This window comes from Durio zibethinus, chromosome 23 (genome assembly GCF_047325235.1).
Source record: "Durio zibethinus cultivar Kanyao isolate XHJ-2024 chromosome 23, ASM4732523v1, whole genome shotgun sequence".
NCBI classification, from domain to species: domain Eukaryota; kingdom Viridiplantae; phylum Streptophyta; class Magnoliopsida; order Malvales; family Malvaceae; genus Durio; species Durio zibethinus.
Genome location: NC_143184.1, coordinates 1804734 through 1826618, shown reverse-complemented (window position 1 = coordinate 1826618; position 21885 = coordinate 1804734). Strand labels below are relative to the sequence as shown.

Here is a 21885-nt window from a genome sequence, read left to right as displayed (position 1 = left end):
TGAATTTTTCAGGAAATGGATAGAGACGCATGGTAGCTAGAGATATAGCAGAAGGCAAAAAAAAAAAAGGAGAAGGATGAAGAAGAATGTTTAAAATAAGGCATGCAGATGCTGTCCGCAGGGAGCGTTATGTTATAAATTGCTGATGGTGGGTTGCTCACCCAACCCTTACCAAAGCCCACATGACTCAACCCATTTTCATTTAAGTCCCCAACTCCCTAAAAGCTCATCACTATTCAGTTTACTAATATATGGAACTATTAACCCTAGAAGGGACTATAAAAATACTGCGTTTATATTTGTTTGAGATTATTTGCTTTTTTTTTTTTTTTTTGTAGTTTCATTGTTGTCTTGTCTTGTGTTTTTTCTTTTTCTTTTCACAGTCTTCTCCTCTCTGTCTTAGCTCCTCAACCAAACACATTTAATTCTCTTTCATTCAATGCTTGAATTGAAGACCCCTTTCCTTCCCTGCAAAATTAGGTGAAAGATCGTAAAGGAAAGAGAAAGAGAGAAAACGGGTAGAGTTAATTTTGAGGTTTGGGTATTGTAAGTAAAGGGTTATGAACCTTTTTTTTTTTTTTTAATTTAACCTTTCGACGACCTCTCAGTGCATTTATGGTGGTGCATCTGATGGTTAGACACTAAAGAGAAAGAAAAAAAATTGAAAGAGAAAAAGAGAAGACTTGGTGCAATTCAAGATAAACAGTCTGTTGTCCTTAATAATTGCTGTGTTTTTATATTTCACCTATAAATCCTCTTTCAATACTCCATTTTGTACTATCACTCTCCTCTTTTCTTCCTTTTTTTTTTTTTTTTTTTCTTGCTGCTTCATTTCATTCTCTTTTTCAGATCTTCCTTAACCCTCCATTTTCTTTTCCTGATGAAGCAGCTTTCACGTACGTAACATACAAAACTAATGAAAATCCCTCATTTTTTCATGCAAAAATGTATCATTTAGGTTTTCAACTTTCCACATTTCTTTTCTGAATAATACCCTTTTTGAGGTAAGTTCTTTTAAACTTTCCTGAGAAAAATAAAGGTTTTTTTTTCCTCGAGAAAATTTTTGGAGTACGAGGGGTTGTTTTGTTATAGTTATACCAATGGACATATCGACTGCTTTGCTCCTTTTGGCGGCCATCACCGCTTACCTACTGTGGTTCACGTTCATCTCACGGTCTCTACGTGGTCCACGTGTCTGGCCTCTATTGGGTAGTCTTCCAGGTTTAATCGAGAACTGTGATCGTATGCATGACTGGATCTCCGACAACCTCCGCGCGTGCGGCGGAACGTACCAGACCTGCATTTGTGCCATTCCTTTCTTGGCCCGGAAACAAGGTCTCGTGACGGTCACGTGCGATCCCAGGAATTTGGAGCACATCCTCAAGACCCGTTTCGACAATTACCCCAAAGGTCCCACTTGGCAAGCCGTGTTCCATGATCTGCTTGGTGAAGGCATCTTCAACTCCGATGGTGACACGTGGTCTTCCAAAGGAGGACTGCGGCTCTGGAGTTCACCACCAGGACTCTTCGTCAAGCCATGGCTCGATGGGTCAATAGAGCTATCAAGTTCCGGTTCTGCCCCATTCTTGAGAAAGCTCAAAACAAAGGCGAACCAGTTGATCTACAAGACGTATTGCTTCGGCTCACCTTTGATAACATTTGTGGGTTAGCTTTTGGAAAGGACCCACAAACATGCGCCCAAGGGTTTCCGGAGAACCGTTTCGCTTCAGCTTTTGACCGAGCCACGGAAGCCTCTCTTCAAAGGTTTATTTTGCCAGAGATTTTATGGAAGATTAAGAAATGTCTTCGGCTTGGGTTAGAAGTGAGTCTGAGCCGAAGCCTGGTTCACATGAACGAGTATTTATCTGATGTCATCAATGCACGTAAGCAAGAATTGCTGAGTCAACAAAAAGATCGGAAATCACACGACGATTTGCTCACAAGATTCATGAGGAAAAAAGAATCCTACTCGGACGAGTTTCTCCAACACGTGGCACTCAATTTTATCCTAGCTGGACGAGACACTTCAGCCGTTGCTCTCAGCTGGTTTTTCTGGCTCGTCAACCAACACCCAACAGTTGAAGAGAAAATCCTACGTGAAATCTGCACCGTCCTAATCGAAACACGAGGCGTTGACACATCAACGTGGCTTGATGAGCCCTTAGGTTTCGAAGAAGTTGACCGATTGATATATTTGAAGGCAGCATATCAGAAACCCTAAGGCTATACCCTTCGGTGCCGGAGGATTCAAAGCATGTGGTGTCTGATGACGTGTTTCCGGACGGAACATTTGTTCCGGCAGGTTCCTCGGTGACGTATTCAATATATTCAGTAGGGAGAATGAGGTCAACTTGGGGTGATGATTGCCTTGATTTTCGTCCCGAGAGGTGGTTATCAGCTGATGGGAAGGAATTTATCAAGCACGACTCTTATAAATTCGTGGCATTCAATGCTGGGCCAAGAATATGTTTGGGAAAGGGCTTGGCTTATCTTCAAATGAAGTCGGTGGCAGCGGCGGCGCTGTTGAGGCATAAGCTGACGTTGGTGGCTGGCCATAAGGTGGAGCAGAAGATGTCACTGACTTTGTTCATGAAATATGGGTTTAAAGTAAACGTGCATGAGAGAGATTTGGAAGCATTTGTTGAAAAGATTATTGGTGAAGAGAAACCGCAGGGTAAATGCAATGGTAAGTTGTGATTGTTAGTGTGGAGAGAGACGTGGTTGGAGGATATTTAAGGCATGGTGTTGGTGGTGAAACTGATGATAGGGAAGGCGCGTGAGGGGGGGGAGGCAAAGTTCAATTCTTTTGGTTAATTTTTCAATTTCGTGTAAGTGGGGATGGGAGCGGGGGCCGGTTTCCATTGAGTTTATCTTGCTCACGGATGAATGGGTTATGGGAGTGGAAAGGACAAGGTTAATTAATTCATGGAGGAGGTTATAAGCTTCAACATTCATACGAGAGAGAGAGAGGTATTTATTTTACAATTTAATATTTTACTATTGCTTTCCCCTTCTGAAATTATTTATAAAATTCTTTTATCTTCTTGTTTGTTCGTATTATACGATATCAAAATATTGGACATGTGAATCATGATTCAATTAAGTTAATTTACTTTGAATAATATCGTTGACTGATGATTGAATTCATACTTAGAATGATCATGATTGTTCTTAGACAGGCACATAGAAATCCTCCGGGTTATATCTCCTGGTCATTAATTTCTGAACTGGGGGGAACAGTATTAGCCTCTTCTAGGCCCTAGCAGTCCCTCATCTCCCCTTAAGCGTTGCCCAAAACCTTTCCTACGAAAGGTTCATAAGTACTAAATGGATGCACCAAACTTCTAATTATTGCGTCAATGATCCATTGAAGGGTTGCTAAGAATGACTTTTGCCTCTCCTACAATGCGATGAGGCCCGCCATATTATCGACGCATGTTGCCGGATTTAGCGCCAGTAATACATTAGGATCGTCAGGCAAAATAATATGGTTTTACTTGAAAGTTCAAAGCACAGCGAGTACCACGCATGTTTAAAACAAACTTGAAATTCGTATGAAAGTCTCGTTTAGGTCTTTAGGAAGTTACATATGAATTATGATCTGTGAGCATTGTATGGGTAATGATGTTCCATGGGTTGGTACAAATATCACCCATAAAGTCATACACTAAAAAACACATAAATGAAACCAAAGAAGGAACTTCGGCCTGAAAAACAATTTTCCAGCTAACTCAAATGTGTGTGTGAAGTACAGCGGGGCATTACAAGTTGGGGAAAAAAAAAAAGCTTTTAACTATGGCACTTAGCTGGTTTCAGCTGAGTTTCGATCACTCACCTTGGCATGCGTGCACCTATTACTTTCAAAAGTTGTTCTTTAGTTGTGTTGGCTTCTTAATCGAATAGAATTTTCCTAGTCCAGAACCTTCTCTCCGGTTGAAAATAAGTTCCATACTAAAGTGCCTATGATGTATAAGACGACTGACACCTTAAACACATCATTCCAGGAGCCTGCAGATGTGAATAATAAACTTGATACGAGGAATTCAAGAATAAAATCAACGTGGAGGTAAGCTGAGCATAGATTCAGTCATACCTCGCTGGAGTATGTAGCCAGTAGCAGCTGTACCAAAAACACCAGCCAGCACTCGGCTGTGTTTAACATTCCTAATAGAACTCCCTGTGATTGACAATACCAGCTTACTTTCAGAAAAAGAAAAATATCATTGGAGACAAGAAACATTGTTGATTAAGGAAATTATTTAAAGTGAACCACATAGAGAATTTCTCTTCCAGCAAAATACTAAATATTAATATTTTTCTTATGCCTTGAGGGTGATCATAAGCCTAAATAATTTTATTTATCTTGAGCCTTGAGGGTGATCATAATTCCAATAATCAATCGGTTGTTATTGGTTCTAGCTCTTTATGGACACATCAAACTGATTCTACCAATGATTGCGCTATAAGTGTTTGGAAGGGTTGCTTCCATCTTTCGCATTTTTACAAAAATACTAATATATCACAAGTACAGTCGGAGCAGAAAAGTACTGAGATATCATAATCACATGTGACATCTCCTGTAGTTATGCATTGCTCTACCGTATTAAAAAAAGCTAAAAAAAAAAAAACTCACAGCATAGCGTGGGCCAATGTCTTGGTGTTGGAATAAAGACCAGACTGAGAGAATGCATCAGATCCCTGTCAAGAAAAAAGCATTTATGGATCAATATCTCTGCCAGAGTTGGCAAATTAGTTAGTTGCATCTGATTTTATAACCTTGATATAAGCCAAACACCTAAGACATGAGTTCATTGTAGATAGACAGGAGTTTGCTGTGTTCTCTGGTTTTATATATACTAAAGGGAAGTTTAGGTGGATAAGAAGTTCATAATTGGGGAGGAATAAAAATATGAGATTGTAGGAATTCAAAGCTCAGGTGAAACTGAAATCAAACAACATGATACCTGACTACGTGCCATGCACAGCACTGCCAAAGCAGGTGTCCTGACATGGCTTAGCTGTGTAAGGAAGAAAGCCGGCCCCAGAAAACCTATTGACTGCATGATCTGAAAAATTAATAGGTTTCAGACATGATTATATAAAAGAAGTATGAATCAAGTAAGCAGCGTTACCATCATTCCATCAACATTTTTGCTGGACTAGTAAATTTCTTTCATCTCATCTTGGAAGAATGTCAGGTCTAAATGCCATGTAAGACTTTCATTGTATATATAAAAATGCAGACTCATGCGTGTGCTTTCATGTTCACTCAATTAATCAAGTTAACTTTTGTATTTATAAAATTTTTAATATGGTACAAGTTGGTTGTGATATCATGAGGGCTTGATGCATACAGAAAAGACGAAATGGGGATTGAATTTAAATAAGAATTGGAAGTGTTAGAACCTGAGTAATTAATTAAATGCCAGAAGTTGGTACACTCTCAAGCATTTAATAACCCTTTGAAATAAATCAAATTTTAAGAATCGAAGAAGAATTAATCCTTACCTTCCAAACTGCTGTTATGGAAAGACCTTTACTCACGAGTGTGTCTGCGATCCATCCTCCTATATTTGCAAAGGCAGCCATAGTCAACCATGGCAATACACATAATAGTCCAGATTGAGTGAGGTTGAACTTCAAAACCTGTGAGAACCAACATGAGATTGGCTATCAGGAAAAAAAAAAAGGAAAAGGAAAAATTGAGATTCAAATATAATTTTCCAGTTGCTGGCTTAGATTTAGAAAAGGTTAAAGGTAAGAGAGCTAAGCAACAATAGTGAGAAATTCAGCAATTAATGATCAGTAAATCTAATCCCTAGCACTGCTGGCATGCTTTTCTGGCAGGTTAAGGAGTATGCCATGGAAAGGCATGGGCTGCAACAGAAATACAGCCTGCACAGAAGTGAGGAGCCATATAAATTGCATGCCTCATAGCCACCAAGGCAACAAGTGCTAAGCAGAGCCTGCCAGTTCTCTTCACATTAACACAAGTCGGAGCCAACATCTGACATTTAGATAAAAGAAGATTGCAAATGCAAGTGAAAATGTGAAGCAAATGAAAAGTGTGTCCTGGAGTCAATGTCAACTGTAAAGTTGACATTGTGCATTGAACTAATTCAAATACCTGATTGTAGTATGTAGGCATCCATGTCAAGAGAATAAAAGTTCCCCAATTATGGCAGAAGTGAGAGATTAGCCCAAACAGGGGATTTTGATAATATTAATTGCCATGGAATGACCTTAACAGGTTCCTTTGATAATCTGCCTCCCATGATTAGTTTCTTTTCTTCTTTACTAAGCTCTGGGTCTTCCTTTGGGGAGCTATATGCCTGAGAAGCAACCATAAATGAGGCAGAAAGAACATTCAAAGAGAGTACCAAGGAATGATATCCAAATGCAAGTACATTAATTTATTCACTTCTTTTATACAAAGAATATCAAAACCTACTTATTTAAATTGTGGTGATCCATTGTGAAAAAAGTAAAATTGGTAGTCAAAAACTTCTTGGTAATAATGGGAGCAGAAACGGCTGGCCTTCTAACATGTCTCAAAGGACCGTGGTATGAACAGGTTCAGTTTGTTTTGACCTCACAGTGAATAAGGAAGCATTGACAGAGGCCAGATCAAATATGAATGAATGTAATTATAACAAAACGAAAATTTTATGGAGTTTAATAGTATAAAACTCCAATCCATTAAACTTGATGAGAATGTCTATTTTTCTTTTTCTGTCATTCTTTCATCTACTTCCAACTCATATGTTAGTTAACGTTAATTTCTACAGAACAAAAAAAGGCTGCTTCAGTAAGCATGTGATTAATTTTGGAGTTAGTTAGGTAAATAACCGCAGGCCAATACAGGATAAAAATTAAAAACCAACTAGAAAAGCAGAGCCAACCTTGCCGATTCCCATAAAAGCTCGCATAATAAGCAAAAATGGAAGTCCAATTCTCGCAGCAATAGGTGTCAAAATTGTAGCTACTGACCACCAGACAACTCCAAAACCCAGGACTAGCTTTCCACCAATTTTATCTGCCCATATGCCTTCAAGACTCTGTATGCCAAAAGAAAAGATCAAATTAAAAAGATTAGAAGAATTTCAAGCATCAACAAACACTGAATTGAAAATCATGTAGATGTTAAAGTATGCAGCAAACTTAGAAGATCCAAATATGTATAAAAACTAAAAGCTTGACACATAATATGCTGATGTAGTAAACATCCTCAATAGAAACTAAATAATTTTGCATATTATAGCATATTTGAACCGGACTTGAGTGAGCAGGTAGCCCCAGAAAAAAGAGGACTGAATCAAACCAACTGTTGCACTGTTCCAGTTAAACTCTTTTGACATGGGAAGTATTGCAATGCTCGTGTTGACCTGCAAAAGGCATATATAACACAAAGCTCTGTCAGCATGCATGTAGAGAAGTATTGCAGTGCTACTGTTCATGAAGAGAATTACTCACACAGTCCATGTTGCATAACAGAAATGCTGCAAAACAGAACAGTACAATAACCCAGCGTTTTGGAAAATTCTGCCACCAGGGGACTGCTTCCTGCATATCTCCTTCAACTAGAACAGCTTCATTGATTCCATCTGGCGATGGCAAAGAGTCCACCTTCACTTCTGTTATGTCATACTCCTCAGATTTATAATAAGAACAAGTCCTGTTTTTTCTTGTTCTATCCTTGTCACCTGGCTCAAGCCAATTGCCAGGCGATGGAGTTGAAAAATAATAGCATCCAAAACTTCCACTACTTCTTTGTTGTGGATAAACACTTTGAGACTTCTCAAAATGGCACAATGACATTGAAGAAATAAGTTGTCTGCCATTAGGAGAAATTGATACAGGTTTCAAAGTGTTTTCATCTAAATGAATAGTAGTCTGAAGAAATGGGCCATATGAGTATCCAGATACAAAAGCATTTGCTGTTTGACTCCATAACTTTCCATAAAACATGTTCCCATGCACAACAACAATGGCTGATCTCTCTCCCCTTTGAAGCAAGATAGCTCACTCTCCTCTACTTACTTTACCTGCCATTATCATAGTTATACTACTACTCGCATCTGAACTAACAAATCATGGAGATATTCGCGATGTAAGGGATGCTTCATTTCTAGGCTAATTTAGCATAGAAATTGATATAATATGGACAATGAACCTATTAAGGAATCGCCAAATGGAAGAAGTAAATTAACTAAAATCCAAATTAGAGTGGTTGCATATAATACACGTTTGGGATAGACAGAGGAATCATGGGACTATGCAGACAAGGCGGATTCCCCAAAGCTTATGACCAGTAAAGAACTTTTACCGGACAATCCACACTAACCCCATATCCAACAAAACTATAAACCAATTGAAATCCCAATTTAAGTATATTCCAGCTTTACAAAACAAACCTAGAAGACTTTACAGAAAAATTAAAAATGAAAATATCAAAAACTGAAACTATCCCTTCTTCATCCATCAATTAATATCAAGTAAATCACTAAATTCATCAGCAAAACAAAATGTTCAAAGCAATCTAATAGCAACATCATTTATCAACTCCACACTTGAACTTTGGAATACAAAATTAAATAGGAATACAGCATGCAATCAAATTTTCATCTAAATTTCAATGATTTTACGGAATCTAAGTTACTCTTATCCACTTCGAAGTAAAATTCAAGTCCAAAGAGAATATACTTCAAAAAAATTTCTGTATAAAAAATGATGCCTCTTAAGGAAAAAAATTCTAACCAAAAGCCAAGAAATTAGGGAAAAAAAAGCAGATAATGAATCCACGAGAAAATGAAAATTTAAAAAATGCAGCTAAATATTAAGCTCAAACAACTATTAAAATCATCTCCAAACAAGATTGCTACTCAAAAAAGGAAGTGAAAAAAATACCTTAACCGCTAAAAGAACCGAAATTCCGGTTGGAAATCAGACCGCCGTTAGCCATTGATGAAGTACAAGGTTTACAGTGCAAGGATTTGGAGCTAAAGAGCTAATTATACCATTTCAGTTCAAAACGAAATCTCAAAAATCTAGGAAACGACACCTTGTTTAGCTCTTGGTGCCAACGTCCTCTGGCGCTGAAACGGATAAACAGAGGTTTCGTTTTCTTTTTTTTTTTTTTCAGAGGGGGAAAAATCTCAGCGGTTTTCATATAGCGAAGCAAAGGAGGGCCGATAGTATGACACGTCGCATACATCCTCTGGGAGATGAATGGTCCGCAAAAGGAAACGACGGGGTGAGGGAAATACCCCTCATGCAAGTCGAAATAACGGTGGGATTTGTGAGGTAGAGATGGTAAATAAGTGGTTTGAAAATGAGTGTTCTGGGAATTTGGATGGGGAAATGTTAACCGTGCTTAACGAGAAGGGCCTCCACATCGCCGAAATACTTTGCGTTCCGACGGAAGGTCGCCGGGAAGGGTCCTGAAAAGATATTCTCGGTAATTAATTTTTTATTTTTAAAAATAACACGTGGAACATTTATATCGTGACAACTGGAAAATGTTAAAAAAAGGTGAAAAATCTCACTTTGTGTATTACTTAAATTTTGCCAAAAATTTTGCTAAAATGCTTTTTTGTTGCCAAAATTATTTTTTTTTATGTTCTTTTTTTTTTTCTTTTTTCATATTCTCTGCATTCTGTACAATCTAGAATCTGCAAATTATTAAGGCTTCAGGTAGCATCGTTGTTAAAAGTAATTTTTATTTAAATTTTAATTTAATTTAAATATTATATTTTTAAAAATTAATTTTTTATTTTAAAAATTTAAATTTCTAACTCAAATAAAAAAAATACTTCAAGAGGTGTTTTGTATTAAAAAAATATATTCGTGATAAAAATTAGTTTATTATTTTTATATTTTTAATATTTAATTATTTTTACATATTTTTAAACATTTTAATTATTTATAATACTTTTTTATAATATATCAAAGATATAAAATTTTTAATTATATTTTTTAAACAGTCTTTTTTAACCTAAATTTTTTTTCAACGACAATAATAATACTCAAAAAGCCCGTAATCATTAATTTTGTCGAATCTCAACACTGTGTATAATGAAAGGTGTGGACTGTGGACCGACAAACACATTGATGGATTGACTTTAAATCCTTGTACTCCGAATTTAATTATCCTCTCTTAAAATAATTAGTAATATAAATACTAGTACACGATTTTTTTTTATTTTTAATTTAATCTTTCAACTTCTTAATCTTGATTTACTTAATTTATTTAAAGAGCACTATACATTCAAATTATCATGAATTCGTAAATTTAAAATTTTATTTAATATTCATAGTTTTTAAATTGTATTCATAATTAAATATTGTATTTAATAATGATTAAATAATCAATTATTATATCATAATTAAGTTATTGTTATTGAATAATTAATTATTATATCAATCAAAACGTATAAATTTATGAATTTATCGTTAGATATAAACTTAAAGAAGTCATTAATAATTTTTTGTATTAAAATACAATCAATCATTTAATTGAATTTATTTCATTTAAAGAGTAACTAAGTTGACTTAAATATTTTCAAATAGTAACCAGATTTTAAGTTTGAAAATAATATTACGTATGAAGAAAATTATAATACTCTTATAACATTCATCTAAAAGATAATATTAGTTTGATTTCAAATTATTTAAGTTTTAACTATATTCATGATTTATCATAATATTTAATATTAAAAATTGATCTTAAAATTATTGTAATAATTTTGTAATAATTTAAGATAATTTTATCACATCAAAGTATTTATGAAGATTAATGTTTCACTCTTAAAAGGTTCTATCATCAAAATTTTTTTATTTTACTCTTAGAAATAAAATCTATAAACTAAATTTATAATCATAAATATCTTCCAATCTATTAATAAAATTTTTCGTTATTCAATCTATTGGTAGTATTTTGTGTAAAAAACATTTTTTAAAAAAATTCATTAAATTTTTTAATAATTTAAAAAGACTTAACTCAATATTTAAATCCTCCAATAATGCAATAATATTGAAAAACATTTTTTTATTTTTTGAAAACTCTTTTTTTTAGATAAAAAAAACTCAAATAAAATAAATAAATAAATTTTAATGCAAAAATTATCATGTAATAAAATATAATATATCATGCAATAATAATAATTATACAAAAATAATATAATCATGCAAATATATTAATTATCATGTAATTATGCAAAATATATTTAACAAATAAGAAAACATGCAATTAGTTATATATAAAAACAAAGTTATGGAAATATATTAAATTCATAAAAATATCATGCCGAAATTTTTTTTCTTTTCTCACCATTTTAATTTAATCAGCCGTTTAACATAATAAATATTAAAATATAAATGTAAAAAATAATATATAAAAAATAAAATTAACAAAAAAAAAAACTGACGCTCGGGTCAGAACTGCACGCAAATCAACCGAGTTGGGACGGGTCAACCCCTTTGTCAAAATAATGTCGTCTTCTATGGGTATAAAAACCCAAATTTCAACTTTTTCCGCAATTTGTTTGAGCTCTCTCTTTCTAGCTCTTTTGCTTTGCCTTCTTTCTAAAATATCTCAACTGATAAATTCAAAATTTCCCAATCTTCGACCAAAAATTCAGTTTCCAAAGCTGAGAAATTCAATCGGCTGCCGAAAACTTCAAAATTTTTTAAAAATTTGATGAACCATAACCCGACCATCGCAAAAACCTTTCAGTCGCCGTGAGCTTCACCAACTTAAAAACCCAGATTTACTTAGATTTACACTTAAACCTAGAATTTTCCAGAAATCCTAAAACTAACATAGAATCAAAACAGTTCTTCCAAAAATCATAATTACAGAATTCTAACAAAAAAAAAATCAACTACCAAAGCACATAACCTAGAATTATTTAGAAAAGTAAAAAACTAAAAAAAATCCCAAAAAAGTCTCTGCAAACCCAAACTCGAACCATCCTTGGAAATTCAACACAAGATTTCAAATTAAAAACTCCCAACCCATAAACCAAAAACTCTCTGTAATCCTAGAAAAACTTGGTTTAAAAAAAAAAAAACTCTAAAAAACCTAGAACATATCCAAAGCCACCCCCGTTATGTGTGTTTTTGGGTACGATTTATAAGTTTTTTTTTTCAAAAATTTTAGGGATTTCATTAATTAAAAAAAATAAAATCTTTCAGATTTGTATAGGGTTTGATTGATTAACAGGAAATCAAATCTGTCACCTTTAATCACTGCATGATTCTGGGTTTTAATCCATACCCTAATTGTGGTCAAAGATTTGTTTAAATCTCAAACTTTAATTGTCTGCAGATTTCTTGATCGGATTTTCTTTTTTATTTTTTACTTTTTAAAATAAGTAAAATTAAACCAAAATAATATATAAATCAAATTAAAATTAAAATTTTTCTTATTAGACACGAAGCTTCCCAATTAAGTTCAATTTTTGATCGAAACTCATTTTCTTCTCAAATAAAATAAAGTGTCTATAATATCATAATTAAATTATAATCATTGAATAATTGATGAATAAATTATAAAATAATTAAATAATCAAACCCCGTACAATAAAACTTGAATATAATATGCATGTTATTTAAGTTAATATTTTGTTGGTAACATTAATACTTTGTTATAGTATTATTTTGGGGAAAAAATTATGCAAAACATTCATGTAAAACTACTCTTTCACCAAAGAAAAAAAAAATCTTCTTCGAAACATCTGCCTACTAGTAAGGCAAAACAAACGATCTTTTCGGTTAATTCGATCATAAAAATAAAAAAATCAACTCAACTTACTTAATTTACTATAAAAACCATATAAAAAGAAAATTTTAAAAATTGAACCAAATTAAGCTGATCGATCTAGGTCGATTTTCTTGGATTAGTCGGTTCTGGCCTTCGCTTGTAAAATGCAACTAAATATTTGATTTATTTGCAACATGCTCTATTACTAAGTCTGGGATAAAATCTCAACTCATATTCAGCTCTTGGCATATCAGTTCTCAGTTTGTGAAAAGCAAATAAACCAAGAACAGAGCCATGAATTCCTGAATAGAAAACTAGTATAAATAAGCACCCATAACCACAGAAATTAACTAATACTGCTGGCTGCAGTTTTGACAAGATCATTCCCTAAAAACATTAATTGGGAATATTATCAATTCAACACATCTAATATGACTATTGAAGAAACTGAACATAGTATTAAGTTCAGGGATTGGAGAAATTAGATTGCACACCATGGAAATTGAAGAATTTATGTAGGAATCAAGCCTAACAAAAATTTTGACAAATGAACAATTTACCATAGCCAACCCTCCTGAATTTGGGGGGGGGGGGGAGGGGAAGAATCCTTGATATCAGGCAATCATGATGTCATTGAAGTAAAAAAAAAAAAAAAGAATGAATGTCTTCTAGTTTACCAAGTTTTTGAAACCCAGTTCATGGATTTTAATTACTTTACCTAATTTTCTACTTTAAAAGAAATATGCAAAGTCACAAACAGTGACAAGAAAGAAACCCCATATAGGCTCTTTCAGTTATATATGTAAACAACAAGAGAAATTTTACTTTCACGAAGAATGTACCTTGCTACATTACTATTAAAGTTACAAAATAACTAAAATAAATATCAATAGCCCATTTTCAACTGACCTTTGATTGAAGGTTGGAACTAGAAAGTTTGCTGGTTTCCAAGTTCCACTACCGAAGCTTGAAATGGCCAAAGGGGAAGATGAGAAAGGCGAACGGCTGAGTAGTGGCAAGGGGGATTGACGGTTGGTGCTTGTGATTGTGAGCTGTGAAGACTCAAATCTTATATCTGTGATGACTAATAAGTGAGGCAGTAAGGGAATCTATTCTGGAGATTGGTGACAGTTGTGAGAGGCGGACTGTGACTGGGGTTTGGGGTTTGGGGAAAAAGATGGGTGTGGGGCAGTAAGAGTGAGGCAATACACGAAATGTTCAGAGAGAAAATGGGTGTGCGGGCTAGGCTTACAAATGAAAAACGGGAAAAATGCAACAGAGGTGTTTATTTTTATTTTTAATTATTTAAATAGAATATTTTGATTTATTCGTTTTCAAATTTTAAACCTGAATATTGATCATTTTAATCATTTAAATCAAGATCATAATCGAGATATTCGTCTAACCCAACTAACCCAAACCGATTTTTCATAATTTTTTGATTTTTTTAATTTTAATTGAGTTTTGCTCTGTCCTACCTACTAGTGGAGCAACTAAAATTTGTCATATATAATTTCATCATGACGATGGTAAATAATCCATAAAACGTTACCAACATTTATATGAAAAATATCCGAAAGTCTAAACAATTACACATTTAACAAATACTCCATAAAACCCTGTAGACTTTTTTTTTAAGTAATATCTCAACCCAAATTAGTTCCTCCCACGATGACTTTAGAAAAATAACATAGTAACTAAGCCCCTCACTCTATAAATCCAAATGTTTTTAAGAAAATCCCATAGCACAACACCAAGATGCGACAACCGAAATTATTTCTTTGCATTGTAAATCGATTCAACCTTACCATCATTTCCCCCAAGCAACATATATTTATCCTTCCTTGTCAATCCAGTGCACTCAAACCCCAGGACATCACCCAGCACCTTCTGCACGTGATTAGCCACCTCAATAGCCGATTTCCCTCCGGCCTTCACCGTCATTTCCTCCGGCAATCGATCAAGGAAAGTGACCTCGTATGTTGGCCTAGGATTCATGAAGAAAAAATAAGGGTCCCAAAATTTGACCCCTCTCACGGTCGTCCCATAAAACATGTTTTGCCTGCAATTGACCGCCACGGGCACTATCCTATCGCTCATTTCTGCAAACAAAGCACTGAATCGTAATAAGAACTGCTCGCGGCACGTGGTCCCCTCTGGACACACCACTAAATCACCTTTTTGTAATAATTCTGAAATTCGGGCAGCATCAGCCGCACGATCACGAGTTAAAGCAATCGCTGGGATTGGGGAAAGGAACCTCGAGAGACGGCTTACGCTGTATGTAACACACGAAACTTTGCGTCCGAGTGCGATGGCGATCACAATTGGATCAAGAGCTGAACGGTGATTGCAGACGTAGAGGTTACCTGGAGTCCCAGGAGATGGTGGGGGAGGTCTCTTCCCACGGATCACGAGGTGGATACCCAGCATTTCGTATGTGTAGCGTACAATACGCTCTGGTAAAGGTAGATTGAAGTAAACGCGAATGATGGATAGGATGAAGCCAAATGGCAGCCAAATATAAGTGATTAAGGCATTGAGTGGGTCCGGGCGCTGAACAAAGCGACCATCATGAAAGATGATGCGGCTTTTTAAACGATCCAGTTGTACCGGTGTTGCTGACTTACTAGGGTGCACCATGTAACCCTCCTGTTTACATATGATACCAATAATTTATTACAATTTATTTCCAATTTTCCATCAAAATTCATAAATTTAATTACTATCCCTACAAGTTGACGAGGACATGGGAGGACAACAAGTGAAACGTATCCCTAAACATTAAATAATATAATATAATTTGATTATTACATGATCATAATAATAATTAGAGTATTGTGTCTGTTTTATATTAAATACAAAAATTATTATATGATAATTCATGTGATATAATAACATAAAATATTTTTTTTAATTTTATCATATATCACTTTTATAGTTTATAATTATATTGTATTTTAAATTATTAAATTTAATAATATATTTATCTTTGCCATAAAAGTACATAATTTTTTTGCATGGACCAGCATCTAATGTTGCTGGTGGGCCGTTGAGCGTTGAGCGATGTTAATTTTGTGGGTCCAATCGAAATCAATGCATTAACCTAACCTCAACGATTTTTATTTGGTCTCCGCAACTTCACTACATTTTTTCATTTTTTTTTTTTCTCAAACAACTTCACTTACATTTTCACTTCAAACAGTTTAGGCTATCTAATAATTAACAATTTCATATACCAAAATAGCTAATATCTATTTCCTACAGGGTAATTTAATTAGAGTGATCTAAAGGAGTTAATAAAAACAACAAGCAACTCAAGATAATCAACTTTACACCAACCATGAATTTAATGATATAATTAAATACGTTTAGAAAGATTACCACGTTAACTCTTCACTGTATACCATCTAATGATTTTCTAAACTTCTCTGGCTTATTATCTTAATGAAAAAAGATTTCTCAATTCTTTTCAAGACTGAGAAAAAGACAAAACTCATGAATCAGGCCTTGATATCTATGAACTAAGCATCCATCAATATAAAAGTCATGAAATCGACGAAGACTGTTCAAAAGCATTAATACTAGTAATTAGTAAGAAGGCAAACCTTGCAAATTGACATGAAATCGTGATCAGATTCACGGTCTCCGATTCCAAGATCAGGTGATTCATCACCGAACTCCTTGAAAATGGCCAATCTCTTCAACTTTCCTACTAAAACCCCTGGCTTCTTGACAAACCCCGTGGCCTTCTTTGTTTTAGGGTTCACTTCAATCTCCGTGCCCAAAACCTTATCTCCACCTAGAAAATCCTTCACAAACGGCTCAACCATGAATGTCGGATTCGCCGTCACCACCACCTTCCTCTTGCATCTGTCAAACACTTCGAAACTTTCCTTCCTCACATTCGCAGCATAAAATCTATCCAAAATCATTAACCAAAAAGAAATGCTTAGCAACTTAAGCAGAAAGTATTTAAAAAGTTTAGTAAGAAATTAAGAATAAAGTTTGACCATCTTCAAAAGGAAACGAGTTTCTTCTCTCTTTGCTTGTTATACCTGGGAAGAACAGCGCGGGAGACGAGCTCGATGTCGCGGATCTTGAGTCCAGCGAAGGAGATAAAAATGAGGATTTGGATACCAATAGCTTCGGAAACGAAGAGATAAGAAATAATTATCAGAGGCAGAGAGAGAAGAAGGATAAGACCTCGAAAGAGGCTTCCCGCTTCCACGGCGACGAGCATGAAGTAAGGAAAAGAGCTTCGAGAGATCAAAAGCGTGCCATCGAGATCAGCGGCAATCGATTCGTACGTAGAACCGTCGCATTCCGTTATCGATGGAAAGCTTTGCGCCGCTTTCAGTGGAGCCATTTTTCTTGTTCTTTTTGTTTTAACTGTTCTGTTTTGCTCTGCCCTTTTAAAGGGTTAGGAGAAACAGCGTTGGGGGAGGGAAGGATGAGAGGGAATGCTGTGTTTTAAATGTGGCAATTGAGTGGAAAATTACGATAACGGGTCTGACATCATGGCGAGTCAGAGCCGCAGACTTCAACTGAAGTGACTAATATGCCCTTTTATTTTTAAGACTATAAGGCTTCATTTAAAAATATATTTTTTATTAATTAATTACTTTGAAATTTTGGATTTTTGTTGCTTACTGCTCAACTGTATGTCGCTGGAAAATATTGAAGACCTAAGTGTGTATCGATACGATTAGTTTTTAAATTTTTAATTTAGTGGTTAAAAATATTTGAAAAAATATTAAAAATTTGATTTCAAATAAAATAATTTTTTATTTGTATTAAAATTTTATCATCATAATGTAACAAAAAATATATATTAATATGATTAAATTGAAAATGAGTCAACTCTTAAATTATACTATACTATACTTATAGATAAAAGATTGGTGACCCGATGTAACAAACAATTTCACATATATTTCCTCATAGAAGATAAGCTCAAATCTTGTTTGTTGCAACCAACACAAAAGCGAAAGTTCTTTTGCTTTCGTGAATTAACTTTGAGCTTTAGGGTGAACATGTTCAATGGTTTCAGCAATGAACAAAACAAAAAACAAAGTAGTAAAATTTTAAAACCACACGGTGAAATTAATATGTGAAAACGACTTATTATTGACTGACACGTGAATGAGTAATCAAATTTATTTTTTATTTTTTATAAATTTTCATGAATAATGAATTTATAAATTTTGTTAATAAATGTTCTTAAGATGCTATGTGGAATTAGTTCAAATATTATTTATAATAATATTTTTATATTAAATGTATTTGATAATTATTTTTATGAGTTTTAATATAATAATCTTGCAAATTACTCGTTAAGACACTCTTTAGAAACTTTATAATTTAATTTTTTTTCAATTTAATGTATTGTTAGTATATGCAAAATAAATGCATGAAATAGGAATGACGTTAATACGTAGGATAAATCTTATTAACAAAATTTAAAATTAATAATTTTTTTGAAGATTGCTTTGGCAAAGGTTTAGTTGGAGTAGTTGGAGAATTTTGAAGGGTTTCAATGGGTTTTCTGTTTTTATAGGTGGCCTTACAATGTGTTCTCATTACTCCAAGTAACAACGTCACGTTCAAAGTTAATTTATTAAAAAAGAAAAGGAAATTGATTACGTGTAGAAAAATATGGGATTTTAGAAGACTTTCGGAAACCTCCTTGCTTCTTCCCGTTTCTAGCCAATTGCCAACTAAGTATAGTTAAGCCCTACGATGCTGATTATTTTTTGAATTAATTGTTATAATATTAAAGTTGATATTTAAAAATTATAAATTTATCAAAATTTAGATGTGTAATATTATTTTTAGTTAAGTATATAATAAGATAAAAAAAAAATTTTCAAATAGATTATAAACTTCAAAAAAAAAATGTCAGCATTAAAGACATGTTTAAGACAAAGATCTTGATAGAAAAATATTGATTATTTTGATAACGTTTAAAATTCAAATGTCTTACAATATTGGTCTACGAACCTTTGATTTAATAGCTAAAAATGTTTGAGGGTACATTAAAAGCTTGATTTTGAATCAAATTTTATTTTATTTTTATTTGTATTTAAAATTTACTATTATGATGTAATAAAAAAATGATATTACATTTTTATATGTTAGATATTTAGAATTAATACTCATATCATACGTTTTTCTTCTTTTAGAACGTCAAATCAAAAAATAAAAAAGTCTCTCACCATTCGTTTTCAATGTCAAGAGAAGCAAGACCCAGTTTTTATTAGGAACTGCATTTTCGGTTTCAGAATTAATTTGTCGACCGGGAAACTCTTCATCAACATCTTATGGTTCACATCGCTTATTAATGGACACAAAATCCGAAAACCAAAACATATATTAAAGTATTGGGATGTTGTCCAATAAAAAAAAAAAAGAAGAGAGAAAATAATCTAAGTGTCTAATGTCTTCAATTTAATTTGAAAAGCATTTATGGGTGGAAACTGTGATCCACCAGATGCAGAGGCTGGAGGATGGAATAATGGCAGCGACCCAACAACCTCACCAGAAAAATGTTGCCCATCTGGGCATCTTATTTATGGCTTTTATGCAATTTTGACTAACAACTTGTTCCGTGCAATTTGGGTTGGATCATTGATTTATTGGTTGCGTTGGCAGTGTAATTCAACCCAATTGAATTAACACAATAAGAAGTTTAAGTTTTACCTTGATTCAAATTTTATTATTTAAAATTTGATTTAAGTTTAATTAAATTTTAATTTTTAAATTTATGTTTGATTTACGGTAAAATTTAAATTATTCAAATTCATTTGATTAAATTTATTTAATAAAAATTAAGTTTAATTTGTATATTTGATTTTAAATTTAATTATGTGTTTGAATTCGAATTAATATATAAAAATAAAATAATTATTTTTAATAAAAATAATAAAAATATGTTAAAATTTAAAAGTTTCGTTAAAATCGTAAATTATTTAAATTAAAATACTCGATTCAAATTTATTTGATAAATTAAATTGTTCAAACTCAATTTAATAATAATAAATTAAATTTAAAATTTATTTGAATTAAATTCAAATAATTTACTAATAATAGTATATTATTTAGTCCTTAATTGAACTGTCCTGTTCCTGTCTATGGGCAATGATTGAGAAAATAATGGGGTAAATCTTCGGTTTGGACTCCGGAGGTTGAGTTGGAAGTTGAAAGAATTGCTGTTCTATTGTTTATGCAGATGCATCCTCTAAAACACTCGTAACCCAAACTAAAACTGACATTAATTAATTTAACTAACATATTTAGTTGGACAAACACATCAAAGATTTGATTTTGAATCAAGTCTCTTTTTTTTTTCTTTATTTGTATTAAAATTTTTTTCTTATAATGTAATAATAATAAAAAAAAACTGCATAAAATTGTCTTTGCATAAGTGAAAAAATGAGCAAAATTTTAGTTTAGCCCTAAAATTGAATCACGTCAAGCCGAAAATATTGTCTATGAAACTCAATCTGGGTGGCTTTTGGGTTCGTGTATGTCAAACCCAATGTTCCTTACAGGCTAAGGCCCATAAGTCAGTTCATGCATGTATGTTGGAAAGCAAATTGGAGTGATAAAACTACTAAAACGTTTCATTAATGGTTTATGGAGAGTTTTTTCTTTAGCTAAGGTAGTTTAAAATCTTAATTCCCAAAATGGGGTGCATTTAAACTTTATTCATAAATAAGTTATTTTCATCTAATTGGAATCCATGTCAGCATTGTATTTAATGTAAGCGTCTCCTTTGAGTCTTTCTCTTCCAGCGCTCTCAACCAAAAAGCAACAAAAACCATTTTATCTCACCAGTTTCATCATTTGAGAATTTTCAAAAAAAAAAGAAAAAAATCATACGACTTCAAATTGGGGGAGAAAGAAGAAGTAATCTAAATCTAAAACCAAAAAAATAAGAAAAAAAAATAAAAATTCAAGAGTTTATTTTTGAAAAACGAATGAAAAATGAATTATGTCATTTCATAATCATTTGTGAAATTTTTTTTTTCTTTTTTGAAATTGATGATTAGATTTTGCTATGCATCCATGGGAAGTAGATTTGATAAGCCAATACCAATGAATTGGAGACATCAAAGATAATGGAAGGGACAACTTCAATGAAAATAAAGGTACGAGAAAGAACTACCGTCTTCATCTCCACTTTCACAGCTTCTTCTTACGTGATTATGTGAAAGAGGAGAATTGATCACCGATCAGGAGTGCTCATTCGCTAAAAGAATTTCGTCATTAATGGGGAATTGAAAGGACAGGTAGGACTTAATTCTCAGTGCTTTTCTTATGATTTCAATTTCTCTCAAAACATTTGATATATTTGTGAGAGTTTGACAGTTAAAATCATTATATTTTGAGTTTGTTCTTAAAAAAAAAAAAAATGGTGCACGCCACAGAGCACTGCATTTTCAACTCCTTTAACCAATTCATTTATCTGCAATGATATTTGCTACAAGTTTTATTGTTTCTTGGTTGATGTTGCAGGAAATTAAAAAATGACATTATTTTGGCTCACTGACATAGAGTATAATGCTGACTTGGAATTCAATTAAACCAATATGCCTTTGTTTAAGAATAAAGTTCAAATATATGTTATTATGAGAATTAAGATTTTAAATTATTTTAATTAAAGAAAATATTCGATTTATAGATATGTATTGTTTTATTCATTTATTAAATTTATTTAATTAATAATATTATTAATATTTAAAATTTGTTAATTAAAAAATTAAAAAATAGTAAAATTTATTTGATTTATTTAAATTCAGATGTATAAATAAATAAAATATTTGATAAATTATTTTATCAATAAATTTAATTTTTATTTATTTATTAAATATAATAAATAATCATAAAATAATATTTTAAAATTAATTAATTAAATAAATAAAGCACCAATATAATAAAATTAGTTTAGACGCAATTCATTTACATCCTTACTAATAACAAGCCAAAAATGTACTAAATCATATATTTTAAGATTAATTAATTATCCACAAAATAGGATTAATTAGTTGGGATGTTAAGCATTTTAAAAATGATCTTCCGAACGCCACGTCATTATTGTAGAGCCATTAATTTTATCA

At 32.7% G+C, this 21885-nt stretch overlaps 1 protein-coding gene and 2 pseudogenes across 3 annotated transcripts; 1 reads left to right on the top strand and 2 right to left on the bottom strand.

Annotated features, from left to right (window-relative positions):
* The first annotated feature begins 692 nt into the window (after nt 1-692).
* LOC111313313 (cytochrome P450 86A8 pseudogene) lies at nt 693-3450 on the top strand (annotated as a pseudogene). Its single transcript, XR_016332320.1, has one exon. The product of XR_016332320.1 is annotated as a cytochrome P450 86A8 pseudogene (transcript).
* A 233-nt stretch (nt 3451-3683) lies between these two features.
* LOC111313874 (ascorbate transporter, chloroplastic-like) lies at nt 3684-14221 on the bottom strand (annotated as a pseudogene). Its single transcript, XR_016332321.1, has 11 exons — nt 13673-14221; nt 8908-9440; nt 7474-8045; nt 7278-7385; nt 6903-7058; nt 6128-6332; nt 5509-5646; nt 4965-5066; nt 4634-4698; nt 4094-4177; nt 3684-4008 (listed from the first exon to the last, which is right to left on the bottom strand). The product of XR_016332321.1 is annotated as an ascorbate transporter, chloroplastic-like (transcript).
* Nucleotides 14222-14297: 76 nt separating this feature from the next.
* On the bottom strand, nt 14298-17221 carry LOC111313873 (putative glycerol-3-phosphate acyltransferase 8). Its single transcript, XM_022914718.2, has 3 exons — nt 16822-17221; nt 16372-16684; nt 14298-15415 (listed from the first exon to the last, which is right to left on the bottom strand). The coding sequence occupies exons 1-3, from the start codon at nt 17130-17132 to the stop codon at nt 14537-14539; spliced, it is 1503 nt and encodes a 500-aa protein (XP_022770453.1). The 5' UTR covers nt 17133-17221; the 3' UTR covers nt 14298-14536.
* Between the last annotated feature and the right edge of the window lie 4664 nt (nt 17222-21885).